Below are 24,361 nucleotides of genomic sequence, written 5' to 3' on the forward strand. Positions count from 1 at the left end.
ATGGAGTCTTCAAGGTCACCTTTTTGCATCTTGCCAGTTCTCAATCGCTTTACACGGTTCCTCACAGTGAGTTGTGGCAGGGGAAGGTACAGGAGCGGTGATCTCGGGAGAAAGAATGTAAAGAGTCTACAGGGAGTTGGCTGGGTAGGGAAAGGAAGCCAAATGCTGCAGGAAAAAGGCAGCCAAGTTGATGGAAGAAGCAGAGGAGGAGGTTTTGCAGGAATGACTGACTGTTGTTATTCTCTTGCACTATATTGCTGGTACTTTAGCTGATAGGAGCCTGCGTGCTGCCTATGACTGGGCTTTGTCTTTCAGAGGAAAAGCATTGTGTCCTTATCTCTGACATGATCTTGGAAAGTAGATGAGAAATGCAGGATTGATCCAGCATAGCTTTTTTTAAAAAACTCAGTCTGATTAATGCACAAGCTTTCAGTTACCTGGCCTAATTTTTAGAATTCTTTATCTTGTTTCTAAGATAAACAAGAGGCTGCTTTCAAAGTGCAGCTGGAATCGTTCCTGAGGGTGGAAATGTAAAGGCAGAAGAAAGGCGAAATATCTTGAAATGCCATGTATCTCAGTAATAGAATTTGGACACAGTATTTTTGGACACTAGGAGTGTGCTCTTGAGTTCTATTCCATTGTGTGACTATACTGCAAGTGATGTGAGTAACAAGTTGTAGCAGATACTACGCAAATGTCAGTTATTAGGTATTCAGATGACATGAATAGTTTGCAGGTAGAACTATTGTTTTCCCTTTAAAGAAACTAAAGGTAAAGTGATTAAGACTTTTTGACACTGAGGGCTGATGAATGTCCCTTATGTTGGAACACGCAGGTATAGCAAACTAGCACTTCTTTTAAAAAAAATAACAACAACAAAAATCCTGTAATTCTTATGATTCTTTCCTAGCGCTGAGCCTGGTGGAATATTTGTTGTTGACTCAGGTCAGCTTCCTCATGTCAAAAAGTAATGAAGGGTGACTGAAGAGGAAAAAACTGTGGAAACGGAAAAAATTCTTTTCACCTGTAACACTTTAGTTCTATGACCTTTCCTATAATTGTGGCTTTCCGTAGAGTTCTTTCACATGTTGCATAGTACATTAAATGATTATAAGTCAACTATATGATGTGTGAGGAACTTCTATCATGTGTTGATGCCATGGCATCAAATAAAGCCTGAATGTATAAAATTAAACAGATCAACTCTTCAGGAACATTTATGTTGCTGCAGACGAGATGTACTGAAGCACTACTTCAGTGTTTGAGAACATAAAAATGCCGTTGTTTGCACATCATTTCAGTAAGAACTATTTTTATTTAACAATTTAAGTGTTATGCAGTACATAATACATACTTATCACTCCTAATAGATGTTCCATGCAATGTGAACTTTGCAGAGCAACATCTCTTTAAGTTTCCAGGCTGTCTATAAACCCAAGTGAAGATTATGTGCCACTTGATTCTAGAAATCACACTCTAGATTTATTTTTTGAACCAGAAGATGCACAAATGTAAGGAAGTGGCATAAATTGAGAAAATATGCTAACTACTTTAAAGGGAGAAGATCTCTTGCAGTGCTGGAAATGCAAATATAGGGTTACTATGGCAATATGGGGGAACAAAAAATAAAATAGTCTATCTTTTTTTTTTACTAATAAAATATGCAGTAATGAATTGTATCAATTTCTGCATGTCATGGTAGATTTTAGCAAACTGCATCTGTGCAGGTGAAAGGCTTCAAAGAACTTGATAAGCATTAAATTAAAACAAACAAACAAAAACAAACAAACAAGCAAAAAATCCCATACCAAAACCAAACTCCAAACCAACAAATGGAAACACACCAAACCAAACAAACCCTTGATTTGAACTGTAAGTTGTAGGGTCCAATATTCAGGTTGCTTTGTCTCTGCTGATGCAGGTTTCTTGAACTTCTCAGTGACATTTTTCCTTTAGATTTGATTGTGAACTTAGGTGTTTATCCTTAGATTTGATTGTGAACCAGAGTATGATGCTAAAGAAAATTATTGTGCTTGGCAACAAACTTATTCAGAAGTGGCAATAAATAATAAAGCTGGCACCAAGCTAGCTGTTCCCTTCCATCTATGGGCTGGAAGGAATTTATGCCCACTCAAATTTCTATGTCTGTTGCATATGGAACTTTGATAGTCTACATCTGGACAGGAATAGGTGTTACTCTGAGGCTGAAGTGGTCCTAACATAGAACTAATGACTAACTCAATGCATTCTGAAATCCCACTTTATAAGAAATTTGTAGTCTATCCTTTCATGCTGGGAAATAATTGCAAATACTACTGATCGACTTCTGTGCTGTTGACCTACAAGCTTGTGTGGATAGAAATGTGCTTTTTTGAAAGAGCTCAGAGTGATCCTCCACCTGAAAGCTGATCCTGTAGAGCAAAACCCAGCACACATGACCATAAGCATAGCATATTCTCTAGTACAGTTCAAAACTCTTCAGTCCAGTTATGCGTTGAATTTCTGCTACACAGTGTATGCCAGTGTCTGGTAGACGTACGATACTATGATGTTTAACTAGTTATGATTTTTTTATTTGGACAACTGCCATCCAGTTTTGTTGTTGAACCTGTTCCATGAATAATAGAATTATATTTGAAATGGCTTATTAGCAGGTCTTCTTTTGCTACTAACTCATTTTAATTCTATTGTAGAAGTCTAATTAGCTTTCATCTCTTCTGTTGAAGTTTCAATGCATGTTCTTTTGAGCTTTTTAGATTAACTGGCACAAACTTGTTTTTAAAATGGTTGTTTTCATTTTAAAATTGACATTCAAGTTAAAGCATGTTAAGCTTTTTCTTATACTAGTTTGACAGTGCAATTGCAGTATCCCCCGACAGAATTTTTTTTTTAACTTGCTAACTTTGTAGCAGTAGAAAAATGGCCTTTATGAGCATCTTGAACTATTTATTCTTAACTGTGCAGTCTTTTTGTGAAGAAAATGCTTGCTTATGAGGATAGTTCGAATGGCACTGTCCATTAGGACTACTTCATGGAATTAAGAGCTACAGATGGTGGTTTAAGCCTAGGAATAATGCTGTAAAAGTTCAGAGCTTGAAATTCAATCATATCAATTAGCAAGTGGCAAACAAAAGACAGTCAAAGAAAACTCATGAGCAAGTTGTTCCAAAACCTCAAAACAGTTGTTTTCTCTGACTTGGCTGGTTGGCCTAGAGGAGATCCTGAAAGAAGGAGAGACAAACTATGTCTGGCCAGTAGTTAAGATGAACATTCTTGATCTGTCAGAAGCAAGCTAAGTAAATGTAACCTATGCATCAGGTTATGACTTCAGAAAGATCCAATTGGAAAACTTAAGAAACATGTAAATTCAATTTCTCAGATGATGCATGACTGTCTTGGCTCAAAAGCTAGAAAAGGTACATGCAGATCTTTGCCAATGTAATTGGATTTTTATTCGTAACAGTGCTTAAGTTTGCAAAGCACCGTGCAAGTAAATTCACAGTAACAGATTAATCACATGTATTACAGGCTTTGAGCACACAAATACTGCCATACCTCTGCTCTTTTTTCATTAGTTAATTCTGGGTAGTACGTGAGCATGCTGCTCTGAACCCTTATACAATGAGAATAATAACACATTTTACACTCACTGTACTTCCTGTGGGCAACCCGAAAAGCTCCATCTTCAAACCCTGTCTAGAACCTGTTCATGTGGGGTTGGGGGAGACAAACCATTTTGCGCTGCATGACTTGTCTTGCTGTCAAAGTAACAACATTCATGTTGTATAAGGGAATCTACCTGTGCAATTTAACTGGGTTCTTTTACTATATTTTTCTTCTCTTTATCCTTTTTTTCCCCTTTTAATTTCTGTTCTTTACTGCACCCAAGATGCCTTTGCAGCTTCTCCTGGGGAAGCCCCGGCAGCAGCTGAAGGGGCAGCAGCACCAGCTACCCCAACCCCTGTAGCAGCAGCTCTTGATGCATGTTCAGGAAATGGTGGGTTTTATGTCATTAGATAGTCTCTTGTTTTGCTGTTTTTTTTTCGTTTGTTTAAACTACATGGCAGTGTGTTTTTCTGAAACTTTCACAGTGTTTGCAATTGGTCAAAACAAACCTTAGACTGAAGAGCATGCTTAAGAAAACTGCCTGTTTCTGAGTCCCAGTAACTTTGTGCTTATTTGGTAGTTCTAATAAATGATTCTGGGAGTGCTGAGTTTTGTAAGCAGTAACCTGCTAAACTGGATGTTCTTTTGTCATATTTCTATTTATTTTTGGCCTTGCCAAATAGCCTTTGAAAGTTCTGCTCTTTCATAACTAGATTGCTCAGCCTTTCAGATAGTCTTTATTTTGGAAAAACATAAGTAACGTGTCTGGATAAATAGGCTAGATGTTAGAGCAAACTCGTCTGTGCGTGTGTGTATTTGCAGTATGTGCATTGCCTGTAGTTGCTTTGTTCTTGACTTCCTCCCTCACCGGTCCTGAGTATGCATACACATATATTTCCCCTCTCCTTTTTACAAGACCCCTTTGCCCCATCCGAAGGTAGTGCTGAGGCTGCTCCCGAGCTGGACCTCTTTGCTATGAAGCCAACAGAGACTGCTGTTCCTGTAGTTACCCCTACAACTAGTGCAGCCACTCCAGTTCCTGCAACAACTCCTTCTCCAGCTGCTGCTGTTGCTGCTGCTGCTACCGCTACTACAGCTACTGCCACTACCACTACTGCCACCACTTCTGCTACCGCCACCACCTCCGCTCCTCCTGCTCTAGATATCTTTGGTGGTAATTTTGTTTTTAACTCTTTGATTCCGGTGGATTGATCTGTCAGGAGTACAGAACAAACAAATTGTTGTTGCGTGCATGCTGTGTGCTAGGCTTTCAAACCAGAGAGCCTATTAATTCCAAATATGATGTGCAAAACTTGAAAGTTCTGCTTTCAGTCCTGCCTTTCAAAATTGAGTTAAAGACGTGTTATGTTCTTGGCCTTAGATTTATTTGAGTCTGTTCCTGATGTACCTGCAGCACCTAAACCAGATGCTACTCCTAGCATAGATCTCTTTGGTACAGGTAAAGAGAGAATTCTTCCAATACTCTGCCACTTTGATGCTGTGCAATGGTGTAAACTGACTTGAAAGATACTTACTTCTCGGTTTTTCTTTCATTTCTGGAAGATGCTTTTTCATCTCCGCCACATGGAGCTTCTCCTGTGCCTGAGAGTTCTCTCACTGCTGATCTCTTATCTGGTGAGTGCTTGTCTTCACAGGTCATCCTGCAGACTTTTATGTGTTTTATTCCTCAAGAGTGAAAAAAAAACAAGACTTATTGCCAGTCTACATCTTTAAGCTGAAATACAAAGTTGTGGGTTTGTTAACACTTTGGTCACAAAATTAACAGCTGATGAAAATGCAAACCATAAAGTGGCTGACACTGAAGCTGAGTAAGTAATGTGGTTGTTGAGAGAGTAAATACTCCTCTTAAGCATAAGAAAATTCTTAATAAACAATGCTTTCTTTAAAGTACTGTGGTTTTCAGTTGCTGTGTGAGAAACGTAACACTTAATGTTTGCAGTTCTGAAGACTGTTACCTGAATTTACTGACCCTGTGGTTCTAACTGGTGGAGCCCATGAGACTTTGAAATATTTAGCTATCATTGTTGCCTTGCTGATACTAAATATTATTTATCCTATGCTTACTGCAGTGGATGCATTTGCAGCCCCCTCTCCTCTACCCACTGCCTCTCCAGCAAAGGTGGATTCTTCAGGTGTGATTGACCTATTTGGTGGTGGGTATTTTTCTTTCCTCACCACTTCAGTGTTGAATCACTTCATTTCAATTACCTTTGCACTTTGCTAAAGCTGCAGATTTCCCCTTCTCAGAGCTTTCCTGTGTGGCATTACCGCTAAGACCAGCATGTCCAGTTCTTCGCATTGCACGATAACGAACTGCAAATAAGCTGTCAGCGTGGTCATTCTGTTGTCATGACACTTGCCATTCTGTCTTCAGTCAATGCATGTATGGCTCTTCCTCAGAGGTTCAATGAATGTTGTGTTCCTTTTTCTTTTCAACTCTCTCTGGTCATGTTTTCTCTTGGTTCTGTTTCTCAAAGCAGCTGAAGTTTTGAGGGTGACTTGTCTCAAATTGGGTATCTGAATCACAAGATCTTAGTTGGATTTGATAAGGTGGAAATTAGGATGGGCACAACCAACTTGGGAATGGTGTAGAACAGAAATGTTGCTTAGAAGTAATAAATTTCAAAATTAGTGAAATATTCCTATAAAAAGACTTTATGTGAATCAGCAGGTTCTAGCTGGAGAATTACTCCAATCTCATCTGATGCATTCATCTCCAAAGGGCTTAACCCTCTCATATAGAATGCTGTGGTTTGTATGGGTTTTCTGAGAAGAGGTTCAACTAAAAGGAAAAGAGATTTCTTTCAAGTGCTGGTTTGTTGCACCTCCTTTTTTCCCACCTGAGCTTTGTGACTGTGGCACTGCTCTGCAATAAGATGGCCAAGCACTTTCATTTTCCTCTTCTGATGAATGAAGTGGTTATCCTTTTATCACCTTTTGTTTATGATAAGTGATAAATTGATGCATTTAATATTGAACTCTTTACCGTTTCTTGATGCTTTCTGGAATTCCCTTTAGATGCTTTTGGAAGTAGTGCTTCTGAACCCCAGCCCGCAACCCAGGCTGCTTCTAGTTCCTCAGCTTCTGCAGACCTACTTGCTGGTAATAAAGAACTTTTAAAAACTTATTTTTTTTAAGGCAAAACTAAGAAATAATCCTTGAAATATTTATGTTCCTTGGGTGTAAGTGGACTTTTGCAGTGGAATAAAACTCTTGTTTGCAAGATGTCTTAAATTAAAACTACAGTGATTTATAATGGAGGCATTATACTGAAGTACAAGTTGACTTCATAGATTATCTTTAGATTGTCTCTGTTTTCCTACTTCCTACACCAACCTTACTTTTCTGTACTGTTCACTGAATAGAAGTCTATACATAAAATTTCTTTGGCTGACTGTAGCAGTACTTAAGCAGTATTGCAGGCTATGCTACTTTTTCCTTACTGCTAATTCATCTTTGTTTCTTGCTTGACTTAACTGAGGCAAGTTACACACTTAGATGTTAGGAGATTGAATGGATGACTTAGTAGCAGTCTTGTGTGTAGCCAAGGAGAGTTGTCGTGATGAGGGAGAGCTTTTCTGAGTATAAAGGCATAGAAGCGACAGAGGCACTCTAATTATACTGAGATGAGGTCTCTGCTAGTGCTGAATGTGGCATCACCTATTTCAAAGTTTGAATAACTATCATTGTAGGCTGCATCCTACAAATAAACAGCTTCAGCCGAATTCTGCTTGTACCGTTCTCCAAAATATGTGCTATACCATGTATTTAAGTGGCTATAGTGATGGTGCTAAACACTTGTGACTTCTCCCCATCTCTGTTTGAAGTTTGTAGAGAACAAGCATGTCTTCCTCAGGTTTAAAGGAAACTGATGTGCTTCTGGTTTGAGGAAGAGTTGGCTTAGTTTCCCCCATGTTTCTGAAAGGTGAATTTGTCAGTAGAATTGGTTGGTAGGTTATCCTTCATGAACTTCAAAGATGATTGTTAGCTTAATTGTACCTTTGTGGCTTTAATTTTGAGCTGGAGTGATATTCTGCACTTTTATGCAACTTAACCACTGTAGGTATGGTGACCCCTGACATCAGCTCCTGTTTGTATGTCTGAAGGTCTCCCATGCTAACTTATGCTATGTCAGAAGTCCAACCCTGCGTATGTTTTGCCTTCATACGCTCGTGAGAGGTCCTCTGTTATAAGAAGAATACATAATGTGAGATACCTCAGTGTGTAATCTGCTCTAAGTGCTGTGAGTTGACACAAGTGAGTGCTCACATACTGAAGCCGTCTCAGAAGAGGATACATTTTCTAGTACCTGCTCTAAGTGTAGGCATCACCTAGTTGTGCTGCAGGAAGGTAGGAGGAGTCAAGATAATAATAATGTATGTCTGTTCTCAATTGGTTTGAGTGCTGGCAAGGCAGTGGAACATAATGCATAAATGCATGCTAAAGCTTTAGTACAAGCAGCCTCAGGACTTTAAGGTAGAACCGCCTTTGTTTTAATATTGCTTCAGTAGATCTTTGTATTAATGAGTCCATGGGTAGCTTAAGGCTGGAGATCAGGCTTTGACTAGCATATTCTGAAATGTACCCGTCATTTGCAGTTGTGTGCATTATTGGGGGACAGAAGATGTTTTTGCAAAGATATTGTTGGACAGATGCAAATTCTGCTTCTGCAAACACTGCAATCCAAAATATTTTATGTTCTTATCAGTAACTAAGCTTAAATTCCAATAAGAATTATGCTCCAGATGGCCTAAACTTCAGCGGTGTGCTCTTTGAATCTGATGAGTCACATTAAATCAAAACCTAAATTATAAAAAAGATGTTAAAAATCTAAATACCCAAGCAGACCTGAAGCAATTGGGGTCAATAGATGTTGGTTTTCATTAAAAATATAATATGTTTAATTTTTTGCTTTGAATATACATTTAAAAGGCTCCAAGTAGATTTTTTTTTTTTTTCTTGGCAGATACAGAGAGTCTGTAAACATCAGAGCATATTGCTAAGCATTTGTTCACCCTAGATAATGGCAGATGTATAGCCTGCAGTGTAATCCAGTTTTAAGATTGTCCAGAATTCATATGGTGGCTGAAGGCTTGTCCTTCATGGTTTATGAGTGTTTGGTTGTACTGTTTATATGCATAATGTTGCAAGTGTACTTACTATGCATCATTGCCTTAAGTGTTCAAATAAGCTTGTAGTCTCTTCTTGGCTCACATAGAAAATATGGTAGAATTGTTTTCATACTCTTCTAAGCCTCTCATCAGACAAGACTATAGAACTATGCTGATAAATACAATAGTCTCACCACTTTCCCTTCTAGATCTTTCCATCCAGTTAACCTGTGTGCATGTATATCCTAGTATGTACTACATAAAAGCATGTTCTTACCTTACTAAGTAAAATTGACCTCAAAATGGGGTAGTTGGGGATGTCCAGACAACACATCCAATGTGGTTGCAGCTGTTTCTGCAAACTTGCTCCAGGTCTTATTCCTTAGACAACTAGGAACTTAATCTGCTAAAGCATTTTTATGGCTTCTGATATTGCTGTTAAACTGCACAAGGCTAAAAGCAGTGGAATTAAGACCAATCATCATGCAAACTTCACCTGAAGTTGGGGAGAACTCTATTCTGTAGCTGGAGAAACAGACACTTCATGGGGCTTTGAAAAACCTTGCAGTAACATTTGATATAACTGATGGTCACGATTTGAGCACAAGTTCTTAATGTTGAGCTCTAACCTGTCTTGTAGTTAAATGTCTGGCAGATGCTTGATTTCATAGCTGGGAAATGTGCTGTTGTCACTGTTTGTAAGATGACTGCATAATGTGCTGTAATTGATATACCCCGTGACCATGCAAAGCAGTTTGGATAAAAACATGGTTAGAACAATTTCAGAATTGTCTTTATTTTCTCATTTTTAAAAAGCTGACTCCCTCACTTCACTGGTAACTAAAGCAAGCTGGGGGGAGGGGGGAAACAAACAAACAAAAAACAACCAAAACCAACCAACCAAAAAAACTAAACAAGAATACACCAAGAAAGGAATGAAGGAATTAATTGACTGCTTAAACAAGAGTGATACAAACTATCTCAGTAAAAAGACAGAAAGTGGCGATAAGAATTCAGTATAAATAGATTCTCTCTTCTAAATTTATAAATTGTTTTTGGTACTTAAGTTCAGCAATGCAACTGCTGAAGTAACATGCTTAATTTTTCAGAGTTCACCCGCGTGAAAAGATCTGTATTTACTTTGGATGAGAATAGGACTTAAAATGGTCTTCACAAACTGGAGGAAAGTGTCTAAAGGAGGAATTTCAAATGAGTAAATGTTAAAGCTTCGGTCAACAGGCAGCTGGACAAATAAGGACAGAGACTGAAAGGCAGGATGTTGCCTGAAAAGAAACTGAAGGCAGTTGGTTGAGTGCTGGCTCCTTACTGTCTTGTGCTGTGGCAAAATAATCTGCTTCCTACTCTGATACAGGGGAAAAAAGTACAGGCTGCAGGTTGTGCAAAGTGGTATTCCTACTGTAGTAATGTAGTTGTGGTTAGAGCACTGAGCTCAGGTCTGATCCTTTCTGTGCAAGGGCAGCTGGGAAAAAAGGAGCCTGAAAGACTGAAGATGTAGTACAGAGGTCTCGGACATTACTGTCAAGAAGAGGCTGAACAAGAGGAATGGCTTGTAGACTAAAGAGAATTGAGAGGTGTCATATGTCTGTTCTTCTTTTGACAGAGTCTTTGCGTATTTAATCTGCCTCCAAACTCTGTAGATAATACAAATAAGTTTAAAATGCAAGGAAGGTCAAATTATATAGTGGGCAGGGGAGAATAAGAATAGTCAAACATGAGAGTGCATTGCTTGTAGGCTAGAGAATCTCCATGAGTGGGGTTTATTTCTATAAATACAGGGTTTATAATATATACATTAAACTTAATCATGGAGATTCTCCAGCCTACAAGCTGTTCACTTGTGGATGCTGTTGATCCTGTTTTGGCATGGGAGCGTGTGGGTGAGCCAAAGCTTGACAGGGGTAGACCAGGATATTTTAAGATGGTGAGGGAGGGTAAACTGGATTAGTAAAACACTGCTTTCTGAATTGAGATTCCAAATTGATGGGTGTTCATATGCTTTTCTCAAAGTAGTTCTCAGTTTCTCTTTTTTCTGAACTAATTCTCGTTTCTTGTGTTCTGCCTGTGAGATTACTTACCTAGAACTATAGTGTGTAGTACTGGAAGAATTGTGTTCTCTACTCCATTGCTCTGCCTCTGCAGAAATCTAAATAACAAACTTTAAAGTTTTTATTGGTGACTCTCACAAAAGCTTAAATTCCCTGGATCATACCTGGCATACCAAGAATGCTTGTGTACTACTGAGTTATTTGCAATGGTCTAGTAAGAATTGTCTCTATGATTCTGCCTTCTATAGATCGAGCTTTTGTTAAACACAGCCCAACAAGACTGACTCTAATGTCCACACCTCTCTTATGTGGCTTTTTCAAGGCTTTGGAGGTTCTTTTATTTCTCCCTCTCCATCACCATCCCCAGTCACTCCAGCTCAAACCAGCTTACTACAGCCTAACTTTGATGCAGCTTTTGGGACAACAGCTCCAACGACTGGCAGTTCGTTTGATGCATCAGGTGAGCCACAGGGTTTCTTCCTGTGTATTTTCTAACATGTTTTATGTGTTAGACGAGTTAATTACACCATATTTAGGCTCTGAGTACAAGCAATATCAGTGATTTATTTCCCTGTTCATTCTCTACTGGAAAAACTCTGGGTGGTGTTGAGGCTGGCATGTGCCCAAGAGGTCTCTGTACCCATTTTTTTTATTCTACCATGTCAGTAAAATCAAACTATTGTAACATTATCCTTGCATGTGCTCAGTTGCATGAATCAGGAACTAGTCAAGGAAAACACTGTTCTGTAAATCAAGTATATAGGCAAGTTGTCTTGCTGCTGCTGCTGAAGCTGTTCTTGAGCTTGCATGGCACCTGAAGATACACAAGGCAGAGACTGAGGTCATGTTATTTGCCTGACTATAAGCTTAAACTTTCATCACTGCTACCATTTTGTTTGTATCTCTTCCATTCTATGTTTTCCATGCTGGGTCCTTGCTACAAACTTAAAATTGGTGAGTTCTGCAACTGTACAAGAAAAAAAAAAAAAGGTTGGAGTAGTATTGCTGCTTGGTTATGTGGTTGCTTGCCAGTGCACATGCTACCCCTTCCTGTTGGTTTAACATTAGCATGTACCTCAAATACAGATCAGAAGATAGAATGCTGGCATGAGAAATACCAGGTGGTTTGACTTCAAGGGATCTGAAAAATCAACTTCTCAGTTAGATGACTGGACTAAGGAGGGTAGCTCTATCAGTGTGGATGGTTCTGGTTCCTTCTGATCTCATAAAATATTAGTAGGTTTTCCTGACTCCCTGCTGCTTGCAAGTGAATAGTAACATCTTGAGACTTTCAATCCTATTGTCGTAAGATGTCAAGGTGTAAGACTGCCACAGTAATTCTGACTGGTGTTTGCTGCAAGATGTTCATTTTAAAAGCCTTTAAATGAATATCTCCTGACAAATGTGTGTGCATCTGACATCTCTCTAATGATGGCTGTAAGAAAGACTGTGTCATGTGGAAGTGGTGCTATATATATGTAGATTCAATTCTCCAATTAAACTCCTTTTGGCCATGTCCTGTCGTATTAGTTCTCTCTGGTATAGCTTTTTCAGGATTACTGTACATTCAGTGTTTAGTAAAATGAAATGCATGCCCTTGTTGGCATTACTTTTAATGTCAAACTGTGTTTTGGTAAGACTTGTGACATGGTTGTCTGTGCTGCATTTGTTGGAGCAACAGCAAAGTGGCAGGTAGTGTATTTCTTACCACAGCTGCTGTTTCTAACCTGCTTTCCCTTCGCTTCCAGTGTTTGATGGCCTAGGTGATCTTCTTATGCCAACTATGGTTCCTTCTGGTCAGTCTATAGCACCTTCAGCCACAGCAACAGTTGCCCCTTCGGCAGCAAGCAAAGGCCTTGGAAGTGATCTGGATTCGTCTCTTGCAAACTTAGTAGGCAGTAAGTGACAAGTTTCCATTTTAAGTGGTGTGGCATACAACTGTGTTACTCTTCTGTGGAGCCAAATACCTGTCTGTTTTAGCTTACTCTTTTCAATGTCCTCCTGTTTCCCTGGGGACATGGGAGAAGCTATAGACTAAGGCTGGTAGTCTGGGGTTGTAACATGTCCTTGTTTGTGCCCAGGATCTGAGCCAAATAATGGGATGTTTGGTAAGTATGATTTTTACCATGTGAAAGTCCCAGGTACATTCAGGGCACATCAGGCTCTTAGTGAATGTGCACCTGTGTAATAACAGATGGAAAGGTGAAAATTGTCCAAGACATCTGATAGCACTGTGGAATTTAAGCGGATAAGCTGGTTGACACAAATAGCTGGCCTTTTGCAGCAGGATGAAGTGTGCACCACAGCCAAGAAAACACCTTCTCTCAGTGTACTTTCCAAAACAAGTTTAAAACACTGAACAAAAAAGTGTTCCCTTTTCTGCAGTAGGAAAAAGGCCCAGCGATCAGAAGCTCTATCCTCCTAAAATACCTAACAGAGGCCCTCGTAGGCTAAGGTATAATAATATCAAGTTCTACTCTGGAGGATTGCATAAATGGAATATTCTGTTAGTATATGTAAACACACCACAGCAAAAACATAACTGATCTTATGATGCATATTCTTCTGTTAGGTGTGGGTGGAAACTACTATGCTTAGGAGTCAACAGGACTCTCAATCACTTGAAACCTCTTCTGCAAGTCATTTGGTATATCCAAGTTTGGGGGACAAAATAATAAACTTAGTAATTTGTGACTTACAGGACTTGTACTGGTCATGTAAGAAGGGTATTATTTAAAATTTAGCATAAAACTTCTCCCAAAGAGTAATTAAGGAAACTACTTGGAGTTCCCATGTGTGACAGAGCAGATAAAACAGTGCAAAAGTTCAAAGTAACATTCAGATTTATGTGTATGTGAAAAATATTTTTTTTATTTCAGTATGTATAATAGGGAGCAGAAACTGGTGCTGTCATTCGTGGTAAATAGGTTTGGTTCTCTTAAATAATTAGCATTTTGTAGATCTAAATATATTGATACTTTGGTCTGCTCATGGACAAAACTGGCTTCCTCAAGCATAGGACAACTGCAGGGCTCCTCAGAATTGTCCTGAAGAAAGAAGTAGATGTGGCCAGTGTTCTGGTGCTGTTTAAATGAAGACAGCTGAAACTTCATTACTCTGCATAACCCCATGTGCAATGAAATGTGAAGTATTACTTTGTCATGCTTTAGTTTACTAAGCACATGACTCTCTTCTTTTTTATTTATTTTCTCCTTACAATTTTCAGATCTTGGAATTTCTGGTACCACATCAAAAAAGTGAGTCCAACTTTGTTTGAAAAAAATAAAGTGTTTAACTCTGCTGTATAGTCTTACATCTATTTCAGTGTTTATTAAGAATCAATGAACTGGTCATGTGCTCCATCTGCCCAAAACATCAGTTCCAAAAAATTCTGGAAAAAGTATTCTATTCTATATAGGTTAACTGAATAATTAAGTTTAAATGTTCCTGACATAGCTTTTAAACTTGCTGGATTTAATCTGAGTCTCATTTTTTTTTTTTCTGTAAATTGCTGTCTTTATGTTGGAGAGCTGATTTCCAAACACTTTAAAGTGAACAAATAGTCCAGATAATAAATTGGAATGCTCTCCTCAGTAATCCAGGATAATATGGAATAGTTTCGTTATCTTTTTACAGATGCTGGATGTGCTTCTCGTGTAGGCACCAGAATACTTGTAAAATAGAAAAGCAGTTCATTCCACGCAGTAAAAAGCTTATTTTTGCGAGAAGAAATATTTACAGCATTGCGTTTATTTTTCAGTAACTCTTCTTAATCTAACCCAGGGGTGTCAAACTCATTTTCACCAGGGGCCACATCAGCCTCACGGTTGCCTTCTAAGGGCTGAATGTAATTTTAGGAGTAGTTACATTTCTGCAGTCCTAAAATTGCATTCGGCCCTTGGAAGGCAACCATGAGGCTAATGTGGGCCCCGGTGAAAGAGTTTGGCACCCCTGACCTAACTGATTGCTTACTTCTGTGCTGAGTGGTCCTCTGTGCACAGGACCAGTTTGTGATGAGTGTACTTCAAAATGTGTTTTCCCTCTGTGGAGATGATAGGAGGGATAGGTATAAACATATCACGAGGTTTATCCCCAAAACTTAGCTTCCATCAATCTACTTAATTCAAATGGTGTATCTTTTTCTGCATAGAGTGGCTTCTAACAAAACCTGGTTCTGTAACAGCCCTTTTATTGTATGAATGACATGTTTCTCTTGTATCTATCAACTTTTTTCAGAACTGAATGCTTTCCTCCAGCTGTCTGAGCAAGATTTCCAGCAATGAAATGACCTTTCAAAGACTTCTAGCAGGCAGCTCTACTGCCTGGTCCCAGTAGAATAGGCAGTAGCAGTCCCTCTTCCTACTTTGCAAGGGTATATGCAATAATACGTTAACTTCAGTCAATACTAAATAAAACTTCTCTAATTTTCACCACAAAGGCCATAACCATGTAACTGACTTTAGTATAGAGTGTGGTGGTGTCTACCACTAACAACCCTTGAAACAGAGTGGTACTAAAAGTGTATCTTTCCATTAATAACTTAAACTGCATATGCCATAAACTAATGTAGCAGCAAGCTTAATGTTAATATATTACTTTAATTGTTTTTCATTTTCACTGTATGTAAATAGCAGCTCTGTCTGTCTTCCTCTCTATTAGGGGAGACCTTCAGTGGAATGCTGGAGAGAAGAAATTAACAGGAGGAGCCAACTGGCAGCCAAAAGTAGCACCTGCAACATGGTCAACTGGTGGTGTCCCAGGTGGTCCATTGGTAGGTGGTTAATCTATCAATACCACTCATATTGAAAACTCAATATTTTATGAGACTATGCAAGCATACGTGTAGGCACTGCTCCTGTCTACTTCAGCTAAAGAGTTTGTTTCTGTATAAATGATATGATTGTTTCAGGTCACATTTTTAAGGTCAGATTTACAGCTGGCATAAATAAGTCATTGAGTTCAGGTCGATGAAAATACTCTAGTGTATGTATCTAGATGTTACTCTACACGTACATGTAGTGACCGTGGACATTTTCCAACATGTGGTTAGCCGTATCAGTCTTTCCAGCACCAGGCCCAGGTAGATTGACCCCAAAACAATGGTATTGATGCAAAGCTGAAGTACTGGAAGGAGAGAAAAATAAAAAGGTTTTTCTCAAGCTTTCCTGAATGAAGCAAATCAAAAGACCACACAGTACTGAAAAATATTGTTATTAGAAGTGGGTAGCTTGTTTAGCAGAGTAAAGCTGTCTGTTGGAAGACTTAAGATTGCCCTGTAAAATGCATTAGATGGCACTAACTTTGAGAGAAGAAAGTTGAATTGAGCTAAAAATCTAAATTTGGCGCAAGAGCAACTTCATAATGAGTAAGCTACAACACTAATCTAAAGAGGGATCATACCTCTTCTCATCAAAGCCACACATGGCATAAAACAGCCTCTGTTTGACGAAAGTTGGGCTGGGAAGGGAAGGGAAGGAAAGGACTGTCAAGGGGGAGCATGACCACTTCAGTTCCCTGCTGCCACAGACAGATGTTAATGTGACACTAAGCATGTTCCAGCTTGTTCGTTAGCTTTAGGGAAGAAACAAAAATACCCCAAACTTGGTACTTCATTTAATGTATTAGTTGTAATGTCAACTTTTTTTCTTAATAGAAAGGATGGGCAATACTGTACAGTGTAAGTGAATTTTTTTTTATCTCGTATTGTACTTACTAAACCTGAAGATACTAACAACACCTCACCTGCACTACAGTTATTACTGCTGGCTTAAAACTAGCTATAAGCTACCTAACATGACTCTTGGACTGTCTGTCCAGCTGACAATTCTCAGGCAATATGTTCAATATGGTAATAGTGATTAACCATTTCTGTGCTGTAAGCTTGAAAATAATGGCTTCAAACTGTCTTTGCTTTACTTGGATGTGAACTGTCTCATGACTTGTATTACATGAAATTTCTAAATTCTGTAACATCAGCCTGATCTTGTAGTGATTTTATGATCCGATAAGTAACTAGCCTTTCTGGAAAGCTGGGTGATTTTGATAGTATTTCATGAAACACAGGTGCTATACTTATTTCTTCACAATCACACACTTAGGTATTTTTTGAAACCAAAGAAAAATAAATGTGCAGGAAAAATAAATGTGGAGACCAAAATTAAGCTTTCCTTCATGTCACGGTTGAACCACTTAAGTTTTGGTCAGTTTTTCCCTTCCTTGTGACCTTTCACTTTCTGGATTAAAATCAGCAGAATTTCATAAAAACTCATTCCCTCAAGTGACCCTAGTGCTTTGAGGCAAAAGCAGATTCAGTTTGTATGGCCATTTTTCTTGGCATCTGCCTAACTGGATTTTGAGCTACAATGTGTTCCTGTGGCTGTAGTCAGATCTCACTGCGTCTGATGTCATTAATCCATATCTTTCTATTCCCTGCTTTCCATATCTGAGTGTCCAGATGCTGGTTTTAGTTTGGGGACAGCTGTGCTGCTAGCACAGTACAGCTCGCTATTGAAAAGCTCTCCAGAATACTTTCAGACTGAAAAAGAGGTTCATAATTATTAGCCAGAAACTGTAGGGTGTTTGCTGATTGATGAATCCTAAGTTTATCTTGACTTGTTGCCAGTTTCCTAAGAAACTAGCATATTTTAGTCTGGAAGCAAGGATCAACCAAGGGCACTAAAAGTAGCATTCACAGAAGCGGACTGTGCAGTAATTCCAATATATCTCCAGAGACATGCTGTGCTTTGAGCTGAAAATGTGCTAGCTGCTTTCCAAATGCAGTGGGATATAAGTGACTCAAGGTAGGTGATAAGGATGTGGAGACTCAGGCATGACCCTACAACTTCTGTAATAACTTGAGAAATTGTGCCAATATACTTAGGCCATACAATAGCTGTAATGAGTTTCCTAAAAAATCCTACTAGCATTTTTAAATCCCTTCCCTGAATGTTTCCTGCCTCTCTTGAGACTTATTAGTAAATTGGATTGTGTATGCATCTGTAAAAAGGAGAGACTTGGATGCTTTCAAGACCATAAGGAGACTCTGTGCATGAGAACTTACAGACAAGGAAACCAAAAGGAAGGATGTGTAGGTTCTACTAGATCAGTGGGGTGGCCTTGTTCAAAGGTGCTCTTGTGCTGTATATCCAGTCAGACTACTAAACTAACAGTTCTATCTTCCTGAATCCTAGTGAAAGATTACCTTTTTCTTTCCTTGTGTTATTTGAATGAAAACCATAATAAGATAAGTATGTGAATAAAAAGTATGACAAGATAAACTAAGCTCTCCCTAGTAAAGTATGTAATGTTTGTGATTGTGGCTTAAGTGTGTGAATTTATTTTTTAACTCAAGTGAATCTAATTGAATAAAAATACTTTTTTTTTTTTTTAATTTAATTGGAAACTAGTTACAGCAGTGGTCTCCCTTAGCTTTACAATCTGCTTAAGCTTTTACTAAAACACAGTGCTATAACAACTGCTATGGTGTGTTGGCTGTTAGGAAATTTGGTTTCTTTCTTATGCTATGTAGAAGGAGGAGGAAAGTACATCTTTTCTTGGGCCTACTTTGAGTTGTATTCAGTAAATGGACTCCATTAATGAAGAGAATGGAGTCCATCACCCTTGCTTTCTTATGAAAAAGCAAGCTGAGCATCAGTGTAAGGACTCATTCAACTCTCTTATCCTTTGAAGCATTGTGGTTTTTAGGTTAGGTATTATCTGCTACATAACAGTCCTAATTTCCAGAACAACTTTGAAAATGCTAGAGACTTCATGCAGTTTCCAGATGGCTACTGTTACAGAGGTTATTATATTTTTTAATTTTTAAAAAAAATTTTTTAGACAGGAGCTGTGCCTCCAGCAAGTGCTGTTCCTGCCGCAGGCGGTACTCCACCTGTCCCACAGCCAGGAGCAGCATTTGGAATGGTGAGTCTCTCTTGTTATGCTGCTCTCCTTTCTTCACCCAGAATGCTACTCACACTGCATTAATTTACAGCCTCCAGCAGGCACAGGCGTCCCCATGATGCCCCAGCAGCCAGTTATGTATGGGCAGCCTATGATGAGGCCACCATTTGGAGCTGCCACTGGTCCTGGTGTACAGGTAAGTATTACCACTGGATGAAAATTTAATTGCTTCACATTTCTCTAGAAAGTAGCTTGTGTGGATGCATTACCTCAGTTCAATTCCAGCCGTAAGACTGTAAAAGAGATTTCTTACAGTATCAGCTGCCTGACTTAGAATAATACAATTGCTTAGGATGAAAAAGACCTTTAAGATCATGAAGTCCAACTGTAAACCTAGCACTGCCAAGTCCACCACTAAACCATGTCCCTAAGCACCACACCTATGCATCTTTTAAACACCTCCAGAGATCGTGACTCAACCACTTCCCTGGGCAGCCTGTTCCTATGCCAAACAACCCTGTGAAGAAATTTTTCCCAATATCCAATCCAGACCTCCCCTGGTGCAACTTGAGGCCACTTTCTCTCATCCTATCACTTGCTACTTGGGAGAAGAGACCAACACCCTCCATGCTACAACCTCCTTTCAGGTAGTTGTAGACAGCGATAAGGTCTCCCCTCAACCTCCTTTTCTCCAGGCTGAACAGCCCCAGTTCCCTCAGCTGCTCCTCATCAGACTTGTGCTCCAGGCCCCTCACCAGCTTCATTGCCCTTCTCTGAACTCCCTCCAGCACCTCAATGTCTTTCTTGTAGTGAGGGGCACAAAACTGAACACAGGATTCAAGGTGTGGCCTCACCAGTGCTGAGTACAGGGGGATGACCACTTCTCTAGTCCTGCTGACCACACTATTCCTGATATAAGCCAGGATGCTGTTGGCCTTTTTGGCCACCTGGTGCACACTGCTGGCGCATGTTCAGCTGTCTGTCAATCAACACCCCCAGATCCTTTTTCTCCACACAGCTTTCCAGCCGCTCTTCCCTGAGCCTGTAGTGCTGCCTGGGGATGTTGTGACCCAAATGCAGGACCCAGCACTTGGCCTTGATAAACCTCATATAATTGGCCTCAGCCCAGTGATCCAGCTGGTCCAGATCCCTCTGTAGAGCCTTCCTACCCTCCAGCAGATCAACATTCCCACCCAACTTGATGCTGTTTGCAAACTTACTGAGGGTGAACTTGATCCTCTAGTCCCTATCACTGATATAGATATTAAACAGAACTGGCCCCAGTACTGAGCCCTGGGGAACACCACTCATGACAGGCTGCTCACTGGATTTAACTCCATTCACCACAACTCTTTGGGTCTGGCCATCCAGCTAGTTTTTTACCCAGCAAAGAGTAAGCCTGTCCAAGCCAACTGCTGAGTTGCAACAGATCACATGAACCACTTCGATTTTTTTTTTTTTTTTCCAGTTCTCTTGTACAAGACCAATGGAACAGGTTAGAAAAGTCTCCTACAGCTAACTACATTCAAGATTGGGTTTTGGGGGACATTTGAATAAAGCTCAAAACAAAGCTGATGGGCATTCCCTATTCTGTTCAGAGCTTGTCAACATTTACTAGAGCTGCACTCTGCATACTCCCTCCCAGCTCACCTTAGAGCATTCTTCAGAAAACTGACCTTCTGCTTATGAACAAGCTTAAGGTCTCAAGTTCTTGAATTACAGTAAATGCAGTAAATGCAAGTTTACCTGGTTTGAACTGGTAGTTTGCTGGGTTTCTTCCAGTACAAAATGCCTGGTTCTCTGAGCAAGGTGGGGACAAGGGGAAGAACGGTCAGGATGGGAGAATCACCTGAAAAGTGTTGCATGGAACTTGCAAAACCAACCCTTTCTGTAGAATAATGGATGATTTTTATATCTACCAAAGGAGGCACGGAGTATAATATAGTCACATCTCTGGTACACTTCGGGCTCTTATTTACACTACTAATGTGGAACAACTTGCACTTAAATGTCAGTCGCTGGGATTTTCACATGTACTCTGCAGCACGCACTCTGCTTATTCTGCACCCTGGTGTTTAACATCTAACAAGTGCATAACTTCTCTCTGGGCTGATGATCCTAACAACATTCTGTCTTACAGGGAGAAAGTGATTTGAAGCTATGCTAATTAAAATATGTGGTATCTATAGCCTTATGCATTAAACCAGCCAAACATTGTTGACATTGTAATAATGGAGTCTAAACAATGCTTGAGCAAAATGGAAGTAGGCTGAACTTTCAGAAAAATTAGAACTTTGTATGCTTGCAATGTGCTTGTGTGGGAACCAGCTATATCTACCTAATGCTTGTGTATCCCTGTCTGCTTTTTTTTTCTTCTGCCTTCCTGGCTGCCGTCTGTTAGCTTTCTCCAAGCCCAACTCCTGCTACTCAGAGTCCCAAGAAACCTCCAACAAAGGACCCATTAGCGGATCTTAACATCAAGGATTTCTTGTAAACTATAAGGTATTCTGTGACTGCCTGCCTAAGCATGTTACGCTGTGGTACGTGTCTGGCACACAGATGTTGATTAGGCTGGTAGACTGAATATGACTGTTCAAACTGTAGCTTCAGAGATAGGTAGAAACATGCACTGATAATGTGATGGTTTAAACAAAAAAATAAATTCTCAGTCTTAATTTTAGCCTGAAACTTGACTTTTGACTACTATTTTTGCCACAGTAACAGCCAGGAAAAATTACCTTCAATCTATAACTTCCATTTTTGCCTTGTTTCCACTTGGTCCAAGGGTTCACATTTTTTCTTCTTTTTTTTTTTTTTCTGAAACTAATACTGAAACAAATAGGATCATAACAAAGTAAAAATACTGGGTGCAAAACTGCTGAAGGGTTGTTCCAGTCTAGTGTGTGGAGGCAGATTTGGTATCATAGGTGTGAAGGGATCAGAAAAGGAAGAACTTGCGTATCCTAATCATCAAGAGAAGGTTGTTTGCATCGCTTAACTGCTGCCAGCTAATGTTCTCCCCCCGCCATACAATTTTTCAAGGCACTGCTTTTCTGGATGCTGAGGCATGAGGTCCTGAGCAGTGCCATGTAGAACATCAGTGGGGAAGGACAGAGGAGTAAATAAAAAGGAAAAATGAAGGAGAAAAAAAAAAATGGAAGCAAAAAATCAGTATTACAGAATGGAAGGAAAAAAAAGGTAAAAACATTATGTGAGGATTTTGGAGAAGGATGTGAAGAGGGCCAAGTAGGAACATCAGATCAAACACTTTAAGCCAATTAAAAAATAATATTGCAGAAGTAAAGTAGGCATTTTATAATTAAGACTGGAATAACTTGACAGATGAGGAGAGGACAGTCATTTCATATCTTTAAAGCCTTCTTTGTAAATCCCTTTTCTTTCTTCCTATAGCTTAATTCTAAGACTTATTCTAAGCCCCCTCTGTGCTGGAGTTATCAGCAGTGGATGAGATCAGGCTGCTCTTAGGCACCCATTACCTCTTTCCCATTCTCCAAATTCCAGCCCCGGGAAGGTGTACCTGGCACATGGTGGAGATGTCCAGGCATGGAGATGCACCTTCATTGCTGGGACTTGGGTTTGTAGTAGACAGGTTCATAACTGTCTGTTGGACTTGGGTTTATAGTAGACAGGTTCATAAATGTCCATGGGAAGACTGCTGCTTCATTAAACACTGATAACAACTCCTTTGAGGTGTGAAATAATGAGCAGATTTGGTGCTCTTTCTAGAACGTGCTTTATCTAACTCATTATTCTGGTTTTCATCTAATACTTTTTTTTTTTATTCACAGCTGCAGTTTTTCTGACTGGATGATAAAAACGTGAGTTTGGAGTCTGAAAATGGATGCTCAGAGTTTCAAAGTGAGCCACCAGTACCAAACCCAGCGCTTACTCAGACTTTCTCTTCCTCCTGAAACGTGTAGCACAGCTGTGAAAGTGAACATTAGGAATGTGTACTACCTTAGCTGTTATCCCTACTCTCTCGAAATTTGTGTACTTGGGTTATTTGTGTTTTACAATTTAAACAATGGATGTATGTTTCTGATGCCTTCTAGTGCTTTTCTGAACCTATCCTACAGGGACAGATTATGCAGCTGTTGTTTGGTGAGCCATTTGGAGCGATGTCTGTGGTTTTTGAAGGTTTCAATGTATATAACTTTTTGAGGACACCTAAAATTTCCCTAGGACTCAATTTCTCCTTTATCTGTTACAAAACATAGTGTGATAATACCAGATAGTAAGGAAAATACTTATGAAATTGTGTGGAATACATTTTTTTCCAGTCACAGGAATCTCAATTGTCGTGAAAAAATGTTTTATTTTTGTGGCACTGTATATGTTAAGATAATTTAAAGTAATATAAACTTCCAAGTACTTTTTCAATGATTTACCAAGAATGAAAAATCATATCTGAAAGAATACCATATTTATTGCTGTTTTTATTTTGAAATCTGTTTTAATTATTTAAGATTTTGCATTTAAAATTGGCATATTTATCAGTTCTTGCTAAACGCACTGAAAAGAAGTAAAGGGTCCATTTCTCTCCATGTAGTTGAAAAAAGCAGTCATAGTTGTGCTGGCATTAAGGAATTTCAAATACGGGAGCACTCTTTGGTATATCTGTAGTCAAAACATTACAAGTGATGTTACTCATCTCTGTTCAGTTCTTATGTACATCTCTTAATTTAGTGCTTTCCTGTGTATGCCTTAGGCTAGTGTTTTCTCCATTGCCCCGAATGCGCTGTGAGTAGCTTTTGTACTATTGGTGATTAGATTAAATTCTGATCCAGAGATCCATGCCCTTTACTGTACATACTGTGTTTCTTTAATTTTTATTTGTTCTCATACTGTTTCTGCTGATGGCTTGGCGTAAGATCTTGACTCTTCAATGAGGTCACTGTTGATCAGTGTTACAAGTGGCTTGGCAGTTCTCTGTAAAAGCATATTGGGTTGGAAAGATATTCATCTGAAGTCTTTCAAATGAACTATTTAATCAATGTATGGTACCATTAAAAGTGGTTGTATCTGAATTTGCTGTGGGGATAACATACACCGTGATGGAAAAGTTCTATAAAAAGCTAATTTCAAAATGGCTCTTCTTTGTATTTCAGTTAAAAAAAAATAACAAAAACAAAAAACCCCAGTGCATGTGTGCCCTCTGAGATGCAATAAACACCTTGATCAAAGTAAATATTCTGTTGCCAGTTTCATGATGATTGAGATATTGAACATAATAATATACTTTGAGAGGGGAAAAATGTGTTTAGGTCCTGACACTGCTGATTCTGCTGCACGTTGCTGATCTTTAAGCAGTACAGGAGAGATCCATACAAAGCCAGGCTGAACACAAAGCCACAAGAAAAGTGAGGAGAGCAGAATTCTCTAGTTTGACCTATCACACCTCAGGAGGCTTCATTAAAGCTCCCCATCTCCTTAAACTTGAATAATATTGGAACTGTGAAAGTTTATAATACTAGTTCTGATTTCTTTCCTATGAGGTACCATTCAAGAGCTTATTGAGACCTAGCACAGCTACGGTGCTATAGGAATTGCTTGTGCTAAGGTTCATCTTATGGCAGGATAAAAGGAGGAGAAAACATTTCATAAAGTCTAGTAAATTAAAGCCTTTCTGGTATG

General features: G+C 39.2%; 1 protein-coding gene across 1 annotated transcript in view; it reads left to right on the top strand.

Moving 5' to 3' along the window:
• Positions 1-23,895, top strand: part of SNAP91 (synaptosome associated protein 91) — a 67,057-nt gene extending 43,162 nt beyond the window's left edge. The window contains exons 16-30 of the mRNA XM_082048434.1: positions 3,890-3,997; positions 4,523-4,780; positions 4,988-5,065; positions 5,170-5,241; positions 5,697-5,780; positions 6,646-6,729; positions 11,127-11,264; positions 12,553-12,702; positions 14,031-14,061; positions 15,464-15,575; positions 16,458-16,481; positions 18,644-18,727; positions 18,798-18,902; positions 21,108-21,208; positions 22,516-23,895. Of these exons, the coding sequence (XP_081904560.1) occupies positions 3,890-3,997; positions 4,523-4,780; positions 4,988-5,065; positions 5,170-5,241; positions 5,697-5,780; positions 6,646-6,729; positions 11,127-11,264; positions 12,553-12,702; positions 14,031-14,061; positions 15,464-15,575; positions 16,458-16,481; positions 18,644-18,727; positions 18,798-18,902; positions 21,108-21,200 (1,421 nt within the window). The 3' untranslated portion in view covers positions 21,201-21,208; positions 22,516-23,895. The remainder of the gene's footprint in view (positions 1-3,889; positions 3,998-4,522; positions 4,781-4,987; positions 5,066-5,169; positions 5,242-5,696; positions 5,781-6,645; positions 6,730-11,126; positions 11,265-12,552; positions 12,703-14,030; positions 14,062-15,463; positions 15,576-16,457; positions 16,482-18,643; positions 18,728-18,797; positions 18,903-21,107; positions 21,209-22,515) is intronic.
• The last annotated feature ends 466 nt before the right edge of the window (positions 23,896-24,361 follow it).

Source organism: Streptopelia decaocto, assembly GCF_964273445.1.
Source record: "Streptopelia decaocto genome assembly, chromosome: 3".
In the NCBI taxonomy this organism is placed as follows: Eukaryota; Metazoa; Chordata; class Aves; order Columbiformes; family Columbidae; genus Streptopelia; species Streptopelia decaocto.